At 35.4% G+C, this 19,168-nt stretch overlaps 2 protein-coding genes across 11 annotated transcripts; both read right to left on the bottom strand.

Annotated features, from left to right (window-relative positions):
- Window positions 1–2,538: 2,538 nt before the first annotated feature.
- Window positions 2,539–3,468, bottom strand: LOC110715416. Its single transcript, XM_021893999.1, has one exon. The coding sequence runs from the start codon at window positions 3,466–3,468 to the stop codon at window positions 2,539–2,541; it is 930 nt and encodes a 309-aa protein (XP_021749691.1).
- Window positions 3,469–6,216: 2,748 nt separating this feature from the next.
- LOC110715660 lies at window positions 6,217–12,832 on the bottom strand. 10 transcript variants are annotated; one of them, XM_021894249.1, is made up of 8 exons: window positions 12,632–12,831; window positions 12,056–12,210; window positions 9,030–10,823; window positions 8,873–8,931; window positions 8,556–8,778; window positions 8,103–8,477; window positions 7,628–7,822; window positions 6,217–7,195 (listed from the first exon to the last, which is right to left on the bottom strand). In XM_021894249.1, exons 3-8 carry the CDS (start codon window positions 10,810–10,812, stop codon window positions 6,519–6,521), a joined length of 3,312 nt encoding a protein of 1,103 aa, XP_021749941.1. In that variant the 5' UTR covers window positions 10,813–10,823; window positions 12,056–12,210; window positions 12,632–12,831; the 3' UTR covers window positions 6,217–6,518. The 10 variants fall into 10 exon arrangements, with proteins under 10 accessions (XP_021749941.1, XP_021749942.1, XP_021749943.1 ...); XM_021894250.1 differs by having other exon boundaries at window positions 12,064–12,210; XM_021894251.1 differs by having other exon boundaries at window positions 12,130–12,210.
- Between the last annotated feature and the right edge of the window lie 6,336 nt (window positions 12,833–19,168).

Raw genomic sequence — 19,168 nt, 5'->3', positions numbered from 1 at the left:
GAGCTATGCCCGATATGCAAAATAGTTATGATTTTGATTGTAAAAGTTATATTATTTTCTCTAGATCTGTGGTTTACAAATTTTTATTATAATTGTAGATGTCGTACGGCTAATTATTAATGGTAATATTCTTCTAACTGTCAATCAAAAAAAAAAAAAAAGAGTATAATCTCCTCTCCCCCTTTTTTTTTTTTTGTATCAATATTTGGGTCAAACTTTAATAAATTTGACCATAATTTCCGGTAATATATGAGATCTTTTTGAAATCATCTCATTGTACATTATACTCGTATTAATATCAAATTTTTATAATTTTTACACTTATCAAAATATAGATATATACATTTTAAGCGCTCTTATTAATATCAAATTTTTATAATTTTTACGCTTATAAAAATAGAGATATATACTTCCTCCGTTTTTTATTATTTGCAACAATTACTAAAATTGGGTGTTTCGTATTATTTGCAACAAACAATTTTTTTTCCTTTTGTAGTAAGTTTTTAAATGGTAAAATTACCATATTACCCTTATTAAAAACTGATTATGTACTAAACTACTATCTAGCTATGATTAATAAACCCCATAATCATACATCCTACTTAATCATTCCCACCAAAAATCAGAATCACCTTTCCCTTTTTTCTTCAAAAAATCAGAAACCCTTCACCTCCTCACCTACCATCTTCAATGTATCCCCCAACCACCTCCATTAATGACGCATCTCTTCATCTGCCTTGTTTTCCATATTCCAACGCATTTGTGGTTTCTAATTTTGAACGCTACCTTCGAACTCTCTATGTTCTCCTAAAACAGTCCCCTTTTGCTTCTCTCTCTCTTCAAGTTGAAACCCTAATCTTTGTAGATCTTGGTGTTCTTCTACTTTCGTCTTCAAAAAACCCAGAAAAATGAGTTCCCCAAACAAAAAAAAAACCCAGATCTGGGCGTTGTTGCAACCTACAAGTGCCAGCGACGCACTGGGAAGATGCGATTGGTTGGGACCCGTTCTGCTACTTACCTGGATATGAAGCGTAGGACAGGTGGGGGTGCGAAGCTTGCTCGATATGACTCTGATGAGGAGCGTTGTGATGCTAAGATATCATATCTGGGAAAGGTTGGTGAGGCTTCGACCAAAACACCTCCAGAAGTCATTGTTCTAGTCAGCGATGACGATGATGCCCCTGTTGCAGCCCTTTCGCCTCCTAAATCCGTTGAAGAGGGGGTGGCTGAGGTCAGATCTAGGGCCAAGGAAGGTCTCTCTGGCAAAAAACGTGAGAGATCTGAGTCCCTTCCTGCTAAGAGCGCTGAAAGCAGTGCGCCGTAACTGCTGTCTCCAACTAATCAAGTAGTGTAAGTCATTTCTTACCCTAGAATTAATTGATTCATCGTTTTCATGTTCTCCTAGTCTTTGATATAAATTATCTTCTGGTTTTGATTAATTTCCTGATTTGAGGTTCTGTGGTTGAAATGGTTTGCCTTGATTATAGTGATTGGCTAGTAATTGTTGACTGTTATTGGCTGAACATGTGGAGTGGTTGTACTGATTTGTGTTCTGTTACCTGATTTGGATTATGGTTGGCCTTATTTGGGTATGTTTGGTGTGTTGACAGTTATTGGTAGTAAGTGTTGCATATTGTTGGGTTAAAGGTCCTTTGATGATCTGTTTTGTGATTGGTAACCTAATTATGCTGTGTTTTCTATGTTAAGAATTGTTCAGATTCATAGTAGGCTGTTGATGGAGGGAAAATTTTGGGTTGTCTGAACTGATTTGTGATTAGTAGCCTCAGTTGCTCGATGGTTGCCCTAATTATGCTGTGTTTGCTATGTTTAGACTTGTTCACAATTACTGTAGGCTGTTGAAGGGTTGAAAAGTGTGTTGTCTGCACTGATTTTTGATAATTAATTTGCCTCATTTGATTTGTGAATACTTGGTGGCTGAACAAATTAGGCATTCTAAAGGCATTGGGGTTAGTGATATGGTGAATGATGATGAACTTGTGGCCTTCATGTGTGTCCCTGTGTGAGTCCTCTTATGAACTATCTGTCCCTATGTCAACTAAGAGTCCCGGCCTGTGTTGTGTGTGCTTGGAAAATCCATGTGATGAAGGGATTCATATGATACAAAAAATTCGTAAGTTGGAATTGCTCCAACAACTTCATATGAGAATTGTTGTTGAGGGAACCACTTATGCAATTTATGTGATAAAAAAAAACCCTGTCTAATGGATTGATGTATCAGTCTGTGTTGCACATTTGATGTTTATTATGTGCCCCTAGTTGTAAATAAACCAACCACAATTGATATCATAAATTCTACCAAAAACTTTTACAATGTCCAAATAAAGGTAGCTAAGACTGCCTTACAATATTAGTAGGCATGACTTAAAACAAAATACACCTAACCAATGATTGTCATACAATAATCAACAAAAAAAAAAACAGAAAACATCACATACTATGTTTCTTGCTGCTTCATTGCTATTCATTGGTTATGTCTGGCGGTCTCACTAAAACCTTCTTCATGTGTCTGACTTGTGTTCAGTCTGCATCAACTTCCTGTCCTTCATCTTCTTCATTTCCTTCACTTGTTGATATGAATATAGTATTGAGGTAGTCAATAGCTTGTTTAACCACCTTGTTGTCCACCTGTAATTGCTCTGGCAGCAACCCAATCCTTTCAAGCCTTTTCTTCCCTTTGTGTGGTGGGGTGAAGTTATTCCCTCCTAGGTGATTGAGTATTTCTTCCATGCAACATTGTAGTGTTATCCAACAATGTTTGTTCAACACTGGGTTGAACAACTCATAAGCTTCTTTTACCCTGTTTATCAGTTCCACTAAGTTCTTAGGGAATGATTGGTATTGTAGTGATTGTATTACATTGAACAAGCCTAGATCTAGCACATTTAAGTTTAGGGACTGAGGTGGCTGGTATATGAACTGAATATTGAATCCATTTGACTGACAGGCTGACACAAATTCCTCATCCCTTGGAATTTGATGAGGTCTGGCATTATCCTTCTGAATCCATATATCCTTGGGTAGATGGGAAGGCCATTTAGCTTTGATGCCTGGAATGGCATTATTCAGTAGCATTGCCCTTATGGCTTCTTTGTTGACATTCTGTGTAGCCTTGATTTCTACAACACCAGCTTCCCTGTTTTTGCTTTTTTTCTTTGATGTGCTTTCATACACAAATGGAAATATTCCATACTTTCCATCATGTAATACTGCTCCTTGGTGGTCAAAAATTGGCTTCCCTATGGCTGCCATGAACATGCCCTTCACTTTGAACCTTTTGGACTGTTGGCACATATATGGGTTAGCTTCATTTGGTAGGAGGTAGAACCTCCTAGTTTCTGGGTTCAAGTAGAACCATTTTTCATCAATGTGGACAACTTGCTGCATGTCCACAAACTTAGGGTCCCCACTGTCTTCAGCAGGCATTAGATGACTTAGCACCCATTTCATTCTTGTTATCTTGTGGTTGTCTGTCAGATGTGGGGGATTTGTGCTTGTATGTGTTCTGAGTCTCCCTTGTTTCTGTAATTTATGGATGGTGACATGTGGGATTTTGAGAGCAGCTCCATAGCTTCTCTCAGTTGTCCTCTTGTAAAGAGGGACTGATTGCAGAAACTCATCTGTGTACTATTTTGGTTTGGGTCCAGTCTTGCCCAACTTCTTACTTCTGACATCTATCACATTTTCCATTGCCATTTGGAATTTTATGTCTCTGAATAGCCTCTGAACTGTTGACATGTGGACATTAAATTTGTTTGCTTGCTGTGTTAAAAATCCTCTTGGCAATCCCCCCCCTAACTTCAACAGATAAGCATCAACAAGTTGCCTTTTCTGGGAAACAGTGAGCTGTTTTCTACCTTTGTGTTGCTGCATTCCACCTTCATGCACATTGTTGTTCATGTTATTGTCTACAGTCCCTTGCATGTTGTTTGCTTCAGTGTGTCCCATTATGTTTTCATCATGTAGCATTTGATCAATGCTGAAAAAATCATCATCTTCAATAGCTGACATGATGCTTATACTGATGATGTCGAGTTCCCCAAATTTCAGGCCTGGTAATGAAGTGAGGGGGGCTTTTTTTTTTATTGTTGTGTTGTTGCTGAACCAAAAAATCAGAAGCTGATGCTGCAATTAACCTAGGACTAATTTAGCTTTTGGATATTAGTGTAGGTGTAACCTTTTGGAAGAAACTTGTACTCTCTGTAATCTTTTGTATCTTATGAAGGAATGTTTGTAAACACTGTGGCAGGTTCTATAAATACCCCCCTTAATGAAAAATTCAAAGGGGGGAAAAATTGGCTGAAATCTGTTTTTTTAAAAAGGGAGGGAATTTTTTCGTGGGAAGGGGTTTGTTTGAAAAAGTTTGCTGAAATTTTTGAAAAAGGAGGTGAAAAAGTTTTAGAGGGAAAAAATTGGCCCCAAAAATGATTTAGGGTCCACAGTATTTTTTAAAAAGGGACCACTTTCTCTCTTATACAAAAAAACAGAAATTTTTCCCTCCTTTTTTAATGCTTTAATTAAATACCCCACTTCCCACTTATATTCTCCTAAACAACTACAAATTGTTTTGCCTAGGCCTCCGTGAAAAGTATTGTTGTTGCAGATAATAAAAAAACGGAGGTAGTACATCTTAAGACGCGTCTTGAACAACGTGAAAAGTCGAATGGGCAAAAAAAAACATAAGGGCAGAGGGAATAACTCCTGGTAAGACCTATAGGAAGGTAATGCAAGTGGTTGCAAAAAAGTAATGTACAATTGATAAAATTGGCACTTGGTTAAAATATCTTAGAAGCGAGCACTCATATAAAACCATCTTATACAAGACTGTTCACAGACGAAGGTTTAGGGTTAATGGGAGTGTTTAATTAGAGAGGTTTGGGCACCCAAAAAAAAAGTTTATAATTAGCCTGAATTAAGACTCTAAATTAAGTGTAAGAATATAGGATTTTTTAACGTAAATAAACTAACCTTTGGCCGGTTCTCCCAAAATAGACAAACCTATAAATCTGCCTATATTGGACAGAAGTTTGCCATTTTTTGCCCATAATGGACTGAGTTTACAGGCAACTGGTTATTCAAGTCAACATCACCCATGTTGACTTCTAAAATAAAAAAAAATTAAAAAAAAATTAAAAAAAAAAAAAAAAAAAACTCAAACCCCCAATCCACAGCCAACCCCTCCTTCCCTGACCCCATTGCCAGCCACCCCTCCTCCCTCCGTCTGACGACTGCCATCATTATCGACCACTGCACCACATTCACCACCCATGTTCGCCACCAACAACAACCTCAAGCAATAGACACAACCACCAACCACCGTACGAACCACCATCACCTTATCAGACACCGAAACCACCATACCAGCCACCGAAACCACCATACCAACCCACCCCACTACCACCAAGATCCAAAAACCCACCTTAGACCTACCGAAAACCCCGCCATAACCACCACCCACCACGAAACCACCACAAACTTACTTATAAAACCGGTCATAATCCCCCTAAATTCACCTCCCATATTTACCAATTTTGCATTAGATTTGAGTATTCAAACTTAATCTTACATTCCCCTTTTCGCTTTTCAATTTCTAGGGTTTTAGTTTCAATTTCGACAAGGGGGCGGGGACTCTCACAAGGAGGGGCAGCGACTTCGACTTTGACGAGGAGGAGGGACAGGTTAGGTGGGGATCAAGTGATGGGTTTTATGGTGGTTATGGAGAGGCGGTGGTGGTGCTGTGCTTGGAGGTGTTGCTGGCGTTTGGTGGTGATGTTGTGGTTGTTCTTTGTTGTGGGGAGTGGCTGGCAGTGGGATGGTTTTGGTTTTTTTTTTTTTTAAAAAAAAAAATATCAAAATTTAAAAATTTAAAAAAAAAATTGACCAATAATTTAATGACAAGTGGACTTTTACCTAGTATAACAGGTAGGGTAACCTGCTTGGTCCATTTTGGGAGAAAAAAATGCAAACTTTTGTCCAATATGGACAGATTTTTAGGTTTGTCTAATATGGGAGAATCAGCCAAAGGTTTATCTATTAATGTTAAAAAATCCAAGAATATATGATTAAGTTATGTTGAGTTTTAAGTCTTTGAAGAGAGATTTGTAAATGTAGGTATGAAATAATCAATCTACATCGAGGTTGGTCAAAATTTTCTACTTTTTTTTTTTTACCAAGGATCGTCACAAATTCCCCTAACAATAAAATAATCAATATCCTTATTTTGTTTTTCAGACAATAAGGTAGTTTATATCGGCTAACAGTAATTCACAACACTTTTAGACAAAGAACTAATACAATTAACTTGTCCAATCATCTAATACAACTAGCTAATAGCTAACACAACCGACTAATAGCTAATCGTTAATTGCCAAACAAGGCCAAAGTATTATGACGTTTTGAATAAAATAATACAAACATTTTGGCGCATCCAGCAATGGAATACTCTACACTAAAGTACAGAGAGGATAGCTGTATCTTTTTTTTCCTCTAAATGAAGAAAATTACATTGTTCTTAAAAGCTCAAGAAAACTATGGACATTAGCCTTGACAGTTTTGAGGGTAGATTCCCGTTCTGCCTTCGTCTGTTGAGCAGTAACCATAATTTTAGCCTGCTTTTGAAGAGATGGAATAGTAACTGACCAACTTAAGGAAAAATCAGCAAATTTATTCTGTTCTAGGGCTAGCTCTTGCTGTTTACTGGCTCTTAGTTGCTTCAGGTTCAGAAGTTTTGACTCCAGCTCTTCAATCTCCTTATCGTATTCGTTACACTCTGCTTGAATTCGGTCTATTCGCTCTTGACTATTCTGAATACGATCTCGAAGCTCTTTGGCAGCACTGCTCAAGGTACGAAGGGTGTCGGTGTTGCAGGTCTGTCTAGCTCCATCTTTATAAATATCTTGCAGCTGATCTTGAAGGGATAAGAAAATGTTCCGAAAATGAGCCAAATTAGGCTGAAATTGTGGAGGGGATACAACAGCAAGTTTATTAATCTGATCTGCTAGGTCAGCATATGCTGTGAGGTTCTCCATGTTGCTTTGCAATACATTGAGAATCTTCTCTGCATTTTCTTTCTCAACATCAAATGCTGATGGAATAGAAGCAGGGCGAAGGGTATCCTCAATGAGACACACAAGTGAATTTACCTCAGCAAGTGCCTTTTCAGGGGTGTAAGAGAGCCCTAAGAAAAAAGAGCATTGTCAGGGTTGAGGAAAACTAAACGCTACCCCAGGTCTGAATTATGAATATAAACCATAAACCATCAGGAAGTAGGGGTACAATCTCAAAAACCAGTAAAAAGTATAAATAAAACACCTAAAACGCTACTTCCATTAAACAGTATACTTTTCTTATATGAACCATTCTCGACATATGGGTTACATAGGGCATTTGGTTCAAAATTAAAAGTATGAAAAAAGTGATTCATGTAGAAATTGACACAATGATATAATATTGGAGGCAGACTATGTTTACTAATTCAAGGAGTCTGTTCCTAATTTTCTTAATAAGAGTTGGTTTGAAAAACTTGACCCCTGCTGGAGTTTGGAATTCAGTAAATTTTCCTTGAAGAAATTTCTGAGAATAGATTACTTATAAATCTTTAAAAAGATACCTTGTGGGCTAAAAGGTTGCTCCATCTCCAAGAATGCGGAAGAGCCATCAACAACAATAGCTTGAGAATTGTCTGAAGTGGTGGCACCTCTCGTCCCAGAGCCTTCCGCAGGCTCCACTTCTATTGATGGGCGATCTTCTGCTTGAGGAGAGATACTATTAAGGTTGGCTTCCTGGGATTCCAAAGTCACCTTATCTAAAATAGGCAAGTGTGAAGACAGTGAGAGAAGGGCATAGAAACATAATCCCAAAAACATTTAAAAAATAATACACAAATAAATAAATAACAATTTGTTCTTATTTTTAGAATGAAGAATAAATTTACTAAACTAATGCTAGATATGAATTCCCTGGTAAGTTCTTTTACCATTAGAGAAGATAACTACTGCATCCTTTTGGAAATTTCGCAACTTTGACTAGTAAGTCTAGACTCAGGATGTATAATAAAAGAACAAAGAAGGGATAACAGATGGTACTTAGGTCCATTGAAAGAACAGATGATGTCTCTTTGAGATTAGCAGAACCCATTCCACGAACCATCTCATGAGGTGGCTCAAGTGAGTCCTCAGGCTCAGAACCCGCAGTTTCATATCCTATTTCTTCAGCAATTATTTTTGTTAAGCATTCTGGAATACCTTGGGTAGCATGGGAAGTATCCTGCTCTATAGCATAGGTGGTTGCTTCCTCTTTCACTTCCTTCTCAAGAACCTTGAGAACTTTCAAGGAAACGTTATAAATATCAGGGCCAACGGTTTGTGAGATATTATTCGGCTTAACGTTTATTTGTTTTGGATTATTTGAACAAGCCAGCACAATACTTGAAGTCCTAGAAACTACTGGTTGATAATTGTCTGCACCAAAGAGAAAATTGTGAATATAAACTTGAAATTACAAATTCAAAGAAAATTTGAGATGTAGCTAAGGCATACATTTTCTTTTTTTTCTTATAGTCCTGAGGGAACGCTGGAAAGATGGAGTAGATTCAGTAGAATGCCGCCTCCTAAATATCCTGAGGGGGGTATTATCATCACATTCTTTAGACTCTTCCACAACAGCCTTCTTTGAATGCCGGGAAGTAGAAGCAGCCATGATCCTTTCACTCTTTCTTTTCAGTTCCCTCTTTGCAATAGATGTTTGAGCATTTTTTTCTATCTAAAAGAAAGTACATAGATATCAGCATTAATATCCAATTATTCATAATAAAGGAAAAGGACATACAGAGGCGGTAGAAGAGATCCTACAGTACCTGGCTCGAAGATTTTGTCTGACGAGGATCAACAGGGAATCGAGCTCGACTTTGTTTATCTAATAGTATAAAAAAACTCACGAATTAAAGAGAATCAGAAAAATAGACATTTAAGTATTTGACAGCAATAAGGGTAAGATGGGTAAGAGTAAATTACTTTGCCTTGGATTCATAGCTTGGACAGTTGATGGCGAAGAAACCATTAGTGGGCCTTGGATGTTCCGAATAAGAGTGGCAAAGGCCTCAAGCCATGAAGGCTGACACCTCTTGAGAAAATCAATCCACCAGAGCTCATAACCTGGGTCTATCTCAGCCCGTCTAAACCAAGGGATGATATGAAGAGTCTTTACCTCGTAGGTAGGGAAAGACTTCAGCCATGTCTCAGTGAAGGCAAACTTGTTGTCTGTTGGTTTCAAGGCCATGTCCAAGAGATTGGGTCTGGTTCCCCAAGGACGATTTAAAGTCTTATAGTAGGGGATGCCCAGACCTTGAGTCATTCCAAATTGACGAGCCACGAGATTGGGATTATAGACTTCAACGCCAATAACTTGTGGTTCGAGACAGATGAGGTCTCGAGGTAACAAAATTGATGACCAATGTGATTCATCCTTTTCACGGATCATCATGCAAGATATCTCTAAAAGCCAAATTGGGGTTGTTGCCTTCATGCATTGCCCTAATGTATCCTCCCCAAATTTTACCTCTGATGAAATATCCATTTCATCCTCACCAGAAAAAGGAAGCCAATCAGATTGATTTGCCTCCCTGGGGAACAAAAGTCCCCGTAAGACTTCTTCAAATGCTAGATGTACCACTGGAGAATTGGTATGAATAGCCAACTCTCCATAGCAGCAACATTCTTTGACAGGAAGAACTGCAGGCTTGTCAAAGTCAGCTTTCAGTTCTTCGTCATCTTTATGTTCAACAAGACGAGGGAAGTAAAAAAGTCCCCACATAGATATGACCCATATAGGGCCACCAGCAGTAGAAAGCTTCTCATGGGTTCGAAGTCGATAGAGACATCGATACACTTGTCCCAGGAACAGAGGGGCAAGACACAAGGATTTAATTCCCTTTTGGTCGTTTCCTGAAGCCTCAATATTTGCCGCAAGCTTCAAGAAAGTTTTATTGACATTGCAAGAAGGGAACATCATCAATTTACATAAAGCAAGGTTGATAAACAATACCTCTTCTTTCCTAGAGATATCAACTTCAAGATTTTTATTCTTATCAGGGTTATAAAAATCCACAATGGAGCTATATGACATGTTTGTTTTATTCTTCCATGGTGTAATCTTCTCCATGTCAAGAGCTCCATCTATTAAAACTTGAGTGGGGAGGTCTATACCAGCAGGAGACAACCCTGTAAGAAAAGCTATGTCCTCAAGTGTGATGGTTTTAAAACCTTGACCAGTGACAAACACATTGAGGCAGGGGTTCCAACAACAAAGCAATCCCAGAGTCAAAGCACCATAGAATGGCAAAGCAGGATATGTAGAGAGCCTTAAAAACTCATAAATACGCATCTTCCTCCATTTATTGTGCTTGCTAGAAAGTCGATTGAACCATTGTCGAGTGTCAATGGTAGAAGTCCAACCATTGACTGGCTTGCCTGAGCTTTTCACCCAATCACACTTTAGCTTCTCTGGCTCATTCAAAAAGGGTGGCTTGGTAAATTCAGTCGGAAAACACTCCTTAAGTGATTTGAGCACTTTATCAACCTTTTCAGGTTTGAAACAAGGGCCAAGCCTTACATAATTCCCATCATGACCCTTGAATTTTCCATGTTTAAGCTTCTTTGTCCTGATGGTCTGCTGCAAAGAATCCTCGACAGATTGCTTGCAATCATGAAGAACCATACAAAGCTTGGCAGCCTCAGAGTCCCCGTGTTCAACAGGCTTTGGACTCCACATTTTATTAGTCTTCTCAATATCCGACATTACTTATTTTCCTGAAAGATTACGGTGAACAGATCAGCTTAGAATGTTAGCACAGCAACAGCATGTCCACACTGCAGCAAAAAAAAATAAAAAAATAAAAAAATAAAAAATATTTGAAGCTGCTTATAGCCATGGTCAACAAAATGTTTTCAGAATGAGAAACTCACCTCACAAAGAATGGCATTCACCAGCATTAATAACAAAAAATATACCAGAACTCACACACAATATGCTTTAGGAACAGCACACGAAACCGCATCAGTATCTCAATTCAGGAACCATCCTCAGGTTTGCTTTTGCTTTAGTTGTACAAGCAAGAAAGGTGCAGAATTTATTCATATGACACATTGAGACAAATTTATTATAACAATATACCCCCCCCCAATAAATCTCAATGCATACTAACTAAATTTTAAAGCGTATGGAAGTCAATTGATTGAAAAATAGGCAGCAACGATTCCCTCCGGCTTCTCACAGGAAATCAAAATAGAGTAAACATGATATACTTCTAACGTGAAACCAATATGCATTTTTTAAACAAATACAATCCAGCAAGTGAATCATCTTCAAGAGAAAAGAAACCATCATTGTCAGACATTAAGTGGGAAAGCTTCTTGTTTATAAAAATCAAAACTTCTATCCACATGATACATAATAATTTACATAAATCATGTTCATGGGCTCAAAGCAACTAATGTACATCATTTATAGAACATAAGAACACCTAGTATAGGGGAAAAGCCTTCCTTCTCATCAAGCAATCCTCACACTATGTTTAGAAACCCTTTTGATATAAAAACTAGTTGATGCACCAGGTCATTAAATGTTGTATCATTTCTTTTTTATGATGAAAATTGATTTTACAGTTAAGAGTAAAAGATTTAATCTTTTAGATTTTATAATCCATTTTTCTCAATCAAACTATCAATCATTGTAATAGATAATTACAAATCATCTAACTAATTCTTGTGAGTAGAACACTGCAAAAGTCAAGAATGAGGTTCATATATGACACTTTGACATCTATCCAAAAATGGAAAAACAATCAATTTCAATGATATATATCTTGGTTTCAATTTCAAGTCACATCAAATTCAACTCGAACTATGAATTAACTCAATGTCACACATTAAGAACCATCTAATAATCTAAAATTCTAAAATCACCATACATAATTAAACAAAAAATGAAACAAATACAGCCTAAGCAATTTTAATTCTTGTAATGGGAAAATTGGACCGACAAATATACAATCAAAAATTCAGAATACTGAATTTGGTATGGCCATGTGCCACTGCCGCCGTAGCCTTCAGATACCTCCTATGCTCGTAGGTGCCGCCTCAACCATCGCCATGTTGGTGCTGCCAACTAGGGTTCAGGGAGACTGGAGCAAAGACACTGATCTGAGTGTGTTAATTAAATTAAATTAAATTGGAACGGACATAAAAGGAAAAAATGACGATCCACTAATTTGGGACAAAGGGAGTAAATAATCTAGATATCATCCAACAAAATAACAACAAGAAGGAAATCACAACTTCTCAAAAAAATAAAATTAAGCATGCAAAAAAGAACCCAAATCAAAATGCATAAACTTTTTTAAATAGAATTCCAACAAAAACATAAAGTCTGTAAACATTCACACAGAATTCAGGGTTACCTGAACCTAACAAAAAGCTTCAGTTAAAAATTACAATGACAAAATTTACTGAAATTGGAAAATCCCAGAAATAAAATGAACAGAAATTAACAAAGTAAATGGTTTGCAAAATTGAGAACAAAAAAGAAAATTGAGTGATTAAGAGCAAAAGGTTGGTACCTTTAGCTAGAGGAGGGCAGATACTAAGTGAAGAGGGGCAAGAGACAACTCCAGAACAGCGGCGTTGTTGAAACTTGATAGAACCAACGAGCCAATTTCTGTGGGGATTAGGCAAGGAGATGCAGCATTTCACACCCCTCTCTCTTAGGGAGAAATTGATTTTATTACCCGTCTCGTTCTTTTGAATTGAAATTAATCTGAATGGATCTGTCGTAATTGAATAGGAAAATAATGTTTCGTACTTTGTAATGAAAATAATAGAGTTGCATTAACTTAAATTTGACCGGTCTAAATGAAACTGAATTGAACTAAATAGAAACGTTGAGGAGCAAGTCTAAAAGAAACGGGTCTAATTTGCTCTCTTGAAATGGCATGTGTTTGCTCTGATCAAACTCAAAGGAGTGGTGTCTCATTTGCTATCTTGAAATGACACGTGTTCGCTCTTATTTTACTCAAAAAAAATTATGCCTCACTTTCCCTCTTAAAATGAAATGTGTATGGTTTGATCTTACTCAAAACAATTAGGTCTCATTTGCTATCTTGAAATGATATGTGTTTGTTCCTATCTTACTCAAAACAGTCGGATTTCATTTGTTCTCTTGAAATGACACGTGTTTGTTCTGATCTTATATAAAAGAACCGGGTCTCATTTGTTCTTTTGAAATGAAATGTATGTTATAATCTTACTCGGTATTAAAGTCTAGTTTGATTTGGTGGAATCTTTTGTACTTGGTAAGGTTTATATAATGTGCTAGTTTGACTAAATTTGATCATATTTTCACCATGATGTATTAAGAAAAACATTATTAGATTGTGTCGAATTCATTTTAACTTGTATATGTTAATACTAACTCTATTTCTTAAAGTTATTTACACTTTTCAATTTTAAATTGTTTCTAAGTTTCTTTACCCTTTTACTTGCTTTATTCCAAATTTGGAAACATTTTTTGACTAATTTTCTTACCTTTTTTTCCAAAAAAATTTTACACCACTTACCTTAGTACACTCTCTATCTTTTTATTTCTCGAAAATTTATTGGGTGAGTCTTGCCTCGCCAACATCTTTGTGAGACAAGCCCAAAATAAAGAAGTTAAGAGAGCACAACACTTCATCACTCTCGCATTTTTTTCCTCCATAGATAAAATCAAGCTGCCTCTATAATAAGTAAGAAGAGTAAGCTACGTAGCTTATCATTGAACTTTTTCTTCAACTTAATATCGTGAAATTCACAATAAGTGTTGACATTTTTGTCCAATTTACTTGCTACACTTTCTTATAAGGCGTGTCATCAATTTACTTGCTCTATATTTTTGTAAACAATTTATTTCTATATACTTATTTATTGTATTGAGTTCCACTTTAACACACTCATTTATTTGTCTCCATGTTTTTTCACTTGCATAATTTTGTGCATATGGCTATAGCCTATGGCAGTCTCAAACATTCTCGAGGCTCAGAGCAAAAGGTTAAACAAAGGACCCCTAAAGAAATATTGATTTTTTTATTTTTAATTTCAAAGATGTAGGATCTATCCGAAAAAAAAGAGTTCTTTTTAGTAATGAAAAATCAATTTGCAAAACACAAATTCTGTATAATCACTTCACATATAATACAATTAATTGAGTAAAAGGTGTTTTCGCGATGAGCAAATTGGATTACCTTGACGGGTGTGAGGTTACTCCAATGGGAAAATAGGATTACTTTAAAAAAAATTAGTGAAGTTTTTCTTTTATTAGTTAAAAGAATAAAACAAAATAATATGGGTTACTCGAAAAAAATAATGAAGTTATTTTTGCTAATTGATATTATTGGTATAACGAATTTGAGTTACTTTAATAGACAAATTGGGTTACTCTTATGAATAAACGAGGTTACTCATACGACAAATAAAAATTACTCTTATAAATTAATATGGGAACACAGTGTAGCTGGTCACACAAAACTTACCGTTTAAAAAAATAAACTTTAAATTAATTAAGTCAAAAAATACAAATAAGTTAACTTTAAGAGAAATAAAGGCTTGTCAAGTTCATCTTAGAGTTATTTCAAAAAAAGTAAAATTTCATCTTGAATTAATATAAATTCAAAGAAAAAGATATATAGGTTTTGTAAAGATTAGATTAGTGAAAATTCGAGTGAATATAACCTACATTAAGAATAATATTGTCGGAGCAGGGTCGATAATTATTACTCCATTCATTACATAATAAATTACACACTTTGACTTTTATCATGACCTCCGTGTTTTGCTATTATATAAAATACTACTTCAAATGTCACTTAAATAAGTAACATGTTTTAGGTTTATTTTAATGAATATTATTGTAATATCAAGTTTCATACTATGTACTCCGTAGTATTTACTAATAGTCTAATACACGTTTAAAATCTTTGACAGTCGAAGATATCATATTCCGTATGATAAAAGTAAATTCGTGTCCATTTTTATAAAACGGGGAAGAAGTATAAATTGCCAACAAGTATGTAGTGTTTTTATAGGTATGATTTCTTTATTTGGTCTTTCAGTTGGCCATATAAGGAGGTAAGTTATATCTCCAGCTATCAGCCCTTCAAAATAACGACACGTAATTACAGGCCCAGCACAAAAACATTAAAAGTCTAGCTCAGTAGGCCCATTACATGAAACAGCCCAACAACGTAGCAACCCGCAACAACTTGACTTTTATGAACCGGGGCTTCGACCATAAAATAAAGGGGCATAAACCAAACTCGCTCCGTAGTTAAATAAATAAAACGTTTTAACTTTTTGCACCATTCATCTAATTTACTTTGACTAATGTGTATGATTTATATTTTATAAGAATAAATACAATCTTATGGGTACTTGTTGGAATCGTCTCGATGAATAATTTATTAATATTCAATTGTTGTAATTTTTACTTATTGATAATTAAAGATGTTATCAGTTATAGTATTGCATTGACGTACGTGTATAAGAGAAAAGTTTTATTTATTTAAACACAGAGGGAGTAACACATGCTAAATTGCTAATAAGAGTCTAACACACATGCATGTATTTGATCTTCGTAAGTTATGTTTGTTATAGAGGTAACAAATGAGTCATTTCATAAAGCTTTCTCTAATGTTAGAGTGATTTTGTTTAGATCGGAATTTTTTTTCCATTCAAGCTAGAGTACAATTATCAATATAAATCAGATCATTTTTCACGTCAGCCTCATGAAATCTAAAGTCAAACACTCTCCATTAAGTTTTAACCGTACCCAAACATTATGTGATTATTATTGATACTTTCTTTGTACGATAGATTAATGTTGTTTGTGCTATCGTGCATTACAATTTTTTTTTACAGGTGGTTTACTTATTTACTTATGAGGAATGTGCGTGCCTTTACCAAGCTACAGCGCCTATATAATTAAGTAATTAACCAAAAACCTAATTACAATACGGTTTACTTCTTATAATCATCTATCTTACACTTAGGACAAGCTAGGTACTTGCATATGATATGCGTTGCGTGGTACTTGCACATGGATGCTTGATGTGCCCCTTAAGCAAATGTGTATTATGCATCCTCTAATTTGATAAGCATTGATATATTTAAGGAAAAATATAGTCATGTATGAAACTTTGTAAGATTCAGCCTTCGCTTTAATTAATATTTTCATAATATCAATTTTTCTATAACTTTTATTTACAAACAATATAACATATTAGTGATTACAATGATACATTAATTAACATATCATAAAAATTAAGGGTAATGATATATTAGGATTATATATAAACATTAAATATACTTCCTAAAATGGAATTAAGTTGAGAATTCATGACAAAATTATGTACAGATCAGTGTAATACATATTAATTTATCATCAATATTTTCCTTTGTAACTTCTTATATATAATGCTTAGGCTATGTTTATCATTATCCAAAAAATAATGTTATAAGTAAAAAAAATCGAGAAAGTTAAAAAAAAAAAAAAAAAAAAAAAAAAAAAAAAAAAAAGGGGAACAAAATTTATTGGAAACCACATGTAAAAAGTTTGGATAAAATATACTACGTATATATAATCAAAATTAAGTAGGACCCACACGGTAATGTGAAAATGGTGTTATGCATGGGCATAGCATTAGTGAGACAGTTAAAATGGAAGTGGTGGTCAAAGGAAAAAAAGCCGTTAATATGATCCATTTGGATTTAGGAGGTACTCACTCGTAGTACGTACTAACAATATCATATTATTATTGGACCTACCCCAATCCTCATATCATGTCTCATCTATGTCCTACCATAGGCATTTGCTATCTTTTTACGCGTTTCGGTGCTATGTCCTTTCTCATCTTACTTAGATTCTTAACCAATGCAAATACAATTCAATTTGCACATATATCGTAGATTTGTAACAATTTTTCACTTGTTTGTGGATGTGTCTTACATCCAAGACTATTACGTAATATACTCTATATTTTGCTCATACTCCCTCCATCCCTTATTGTTTGTACCATTTGACCGAAAAAATTCTCACAAAAAGTAAACCCATGGTGCAAATAAAAAGGGACTAAGAGAGTAAATCGTACGTAGATGTGCAAAAGAAAATAAGCATATAACAGTTGAATTTATTATTTTTAATTCAAGACTATCTGTCTATCACGTAAATACTAGTTGACGAAAATAAATTGGTCATCATTCTTTATTTTTGAAATTACAAAGATAATTTTTAAGCCGGTAGATTTAGTATTTTTTTACAACAAAAAAATGGGAAAATTCAAGTTGATCTCTGAGATAAATTTGTAAATATATCTCCTCTCACAATATATTGTTTTTCTTTTATTTTTAAAATAAAAATGAAATAATAAAGTGACACATAAATCAATGTACAAAGTTGTAAGAGGAGATAAAATGAATTGTTAATCTCAGAGATTAACCTGGGCAACTTGCTGTCGCATAAGCAAGTGATATAAATAAATTTGATTTAATTTCTTTCTTACGAATCCTCCTATCTTGTAAATTATAGAGATATGTTGGTTTCCAGAGATCGGCCATTAGTACAATGGTAGTGCAAACATCAAGCGCTTTAATTTTTTATTACTAGCTGCTAAAAAAACACAAAAAAAATATATAAATAAATAAATTGGGCCCACTCACTCCTATGGCCCTATTGACATTGCAATTTTTAATCCAAGTATATTAATTAATTGATTTATCAAGATTGTGAATAGTTATAGCTTCATTATTACATGTTCTTGAATCCCATTACAAATATTACATTGTTTCTCTCAAAAGATTAAATTTTTTGATACTTTTTCCCATCATTTCAAGCATATAGAAATCTTGACTTTTATATGTTTAACCAAAGTCAAAACTAAACAATAACTTGTCTACAATGTAGTGCTATCAAATGTAGGTGCATGTATAATTTTGCAATTTAAAGTATTTATTGAATATTTTAAATATTTTAGCTATTTATATAATACATCGATTTATTTTTTTTGATGGAAATTATCAATTTATTAAAAAACGTTCTTAACAAAGAAATTATCTATGTGCCATTCGTGGGAGACATCAAGTTTACACATTATTTTAACTACCAAACTATATATTAGTTGATGTTATCTTCTTAATGTAAAATATTAATGTTTGGGGGTTTTTTATGTGTTCTACGGGAGAGTTACAATTTCCTAGAATGCTCCTTCCTTCGCTTGTACCTGCACAAATAACGGAATACTCCGGCTGGGGCTGGGGTGTTCCGCCTCCGAAGATTAAGTTAGTCTCTTTCTAAATGTGGAAATAAGACAATAAAAGCTTCTCGATTTGAGAGCGTTTGCAAGGGGATTGGTGTTTTGTTGGTTTGTGGGAAAATGATTCCATGCCCATTAATGAGGTCTGCCCTTACTATTTATAGTAGGGAGAACTGTACCTCAATTAGGGTACAATGACACGTGTCGCAAAGGGATTGGGCCTTTGTTGACTGTTGCAAGCTTGACACATGGCAGACCTTTATTGAGCCACGTGTCTTAGGGTATTTTTACCCTAAACATCTGCCCCTCACAGGTGTGACGTGGAATGTCCACGTGTCACCTGTGACAAGTGTCAGACGCATGGGAGGAGACGGTTCGTCTCCTTCCCTCCTTTTTTCAAATTTCAAGTTTTTAGGGCAAAAGGCATCGTTTCGCCTTCTGCTCCTTCTATAAATACAAGACACGCTCTCTCTCCTCCTCACTTTACATATTTTTCAAAAAATTTCTGAGAGCGCTCCGCTACCGGCTGCATTATTTCCTTAGTTTTCCTGCATCCGGCACTTTCAAATTACGCACATCCGGCGACCGGTTGGGTTCCCTTTCTTCAGTATCTAAGGTACTGGCTGCCCTTTTTTCTTTTTTACTTTAGCTTTTGACGATTTCAAACATTTCAACCCATCCGGGTTTCATGCCGCCTGGGTGGCCTTTAACCCATATCCCATTTCTTGAATCTTCTCCCTCAGCCGGCATAGCCCCATTTGAGGGGTTTTCAATTTTTAAACACTATGCATTCTAAACACCCCCATCCGGATTATC

Source organism: Chenopodium quinoa, unplaced genomic scaffold, assembly GCF_001683475.1.
Source record: "Chenopodium quinoa cultivar QQ74 unplaced genomic scaffold, ASM168347v1, whole genome shotgun sequence".
NCBI classification, from domain to species: Eukaryota; Viridiplantae; Streptophyta; class Magnoliopsida; order Caryophyllales; family Amaranthaceae; genus Chenopodium; species Chenopodium quinoa.
The sequence above is the reverse complement of the archived record's forward strand: the minus strand, read 5'-3'. Positions and strand labels throughout refer to the sequence as shown.

Excerpts from the sequence above, each read along its gene's own strand:
- LOC110715416 (XM_021893999.1), bottom strand. The coding sequence starts at position 3,468 with ATGAAATGGGTGCTAAGTCATCTAATGCCTGCTGAAGACAGTGGGGAC.
- LOC110715660 (XM_021894247.1), bottom strand. The coding sequence starts at position 10,812 with ATGTCGGATATTGAGAAGACTAATAAAATGTGGAGTCCAAAGCCTGTT. Across the intron at positions 7,823-8,102 it reads TGTTCTTTCAATGGACCTAA|ATAAGGTGACTTTGGAATCC; the intron begins GTACCATCTGTT and ends TGCCTATTTTAG. Across the intron at positions 7,196-7,627 it reads GCAACCTTTTAGCCCACAAG|GGCTCTCTTACACCCCTGAA; the intron begins GTATCTTTTTAA and ends CTTTTTTCTTAG.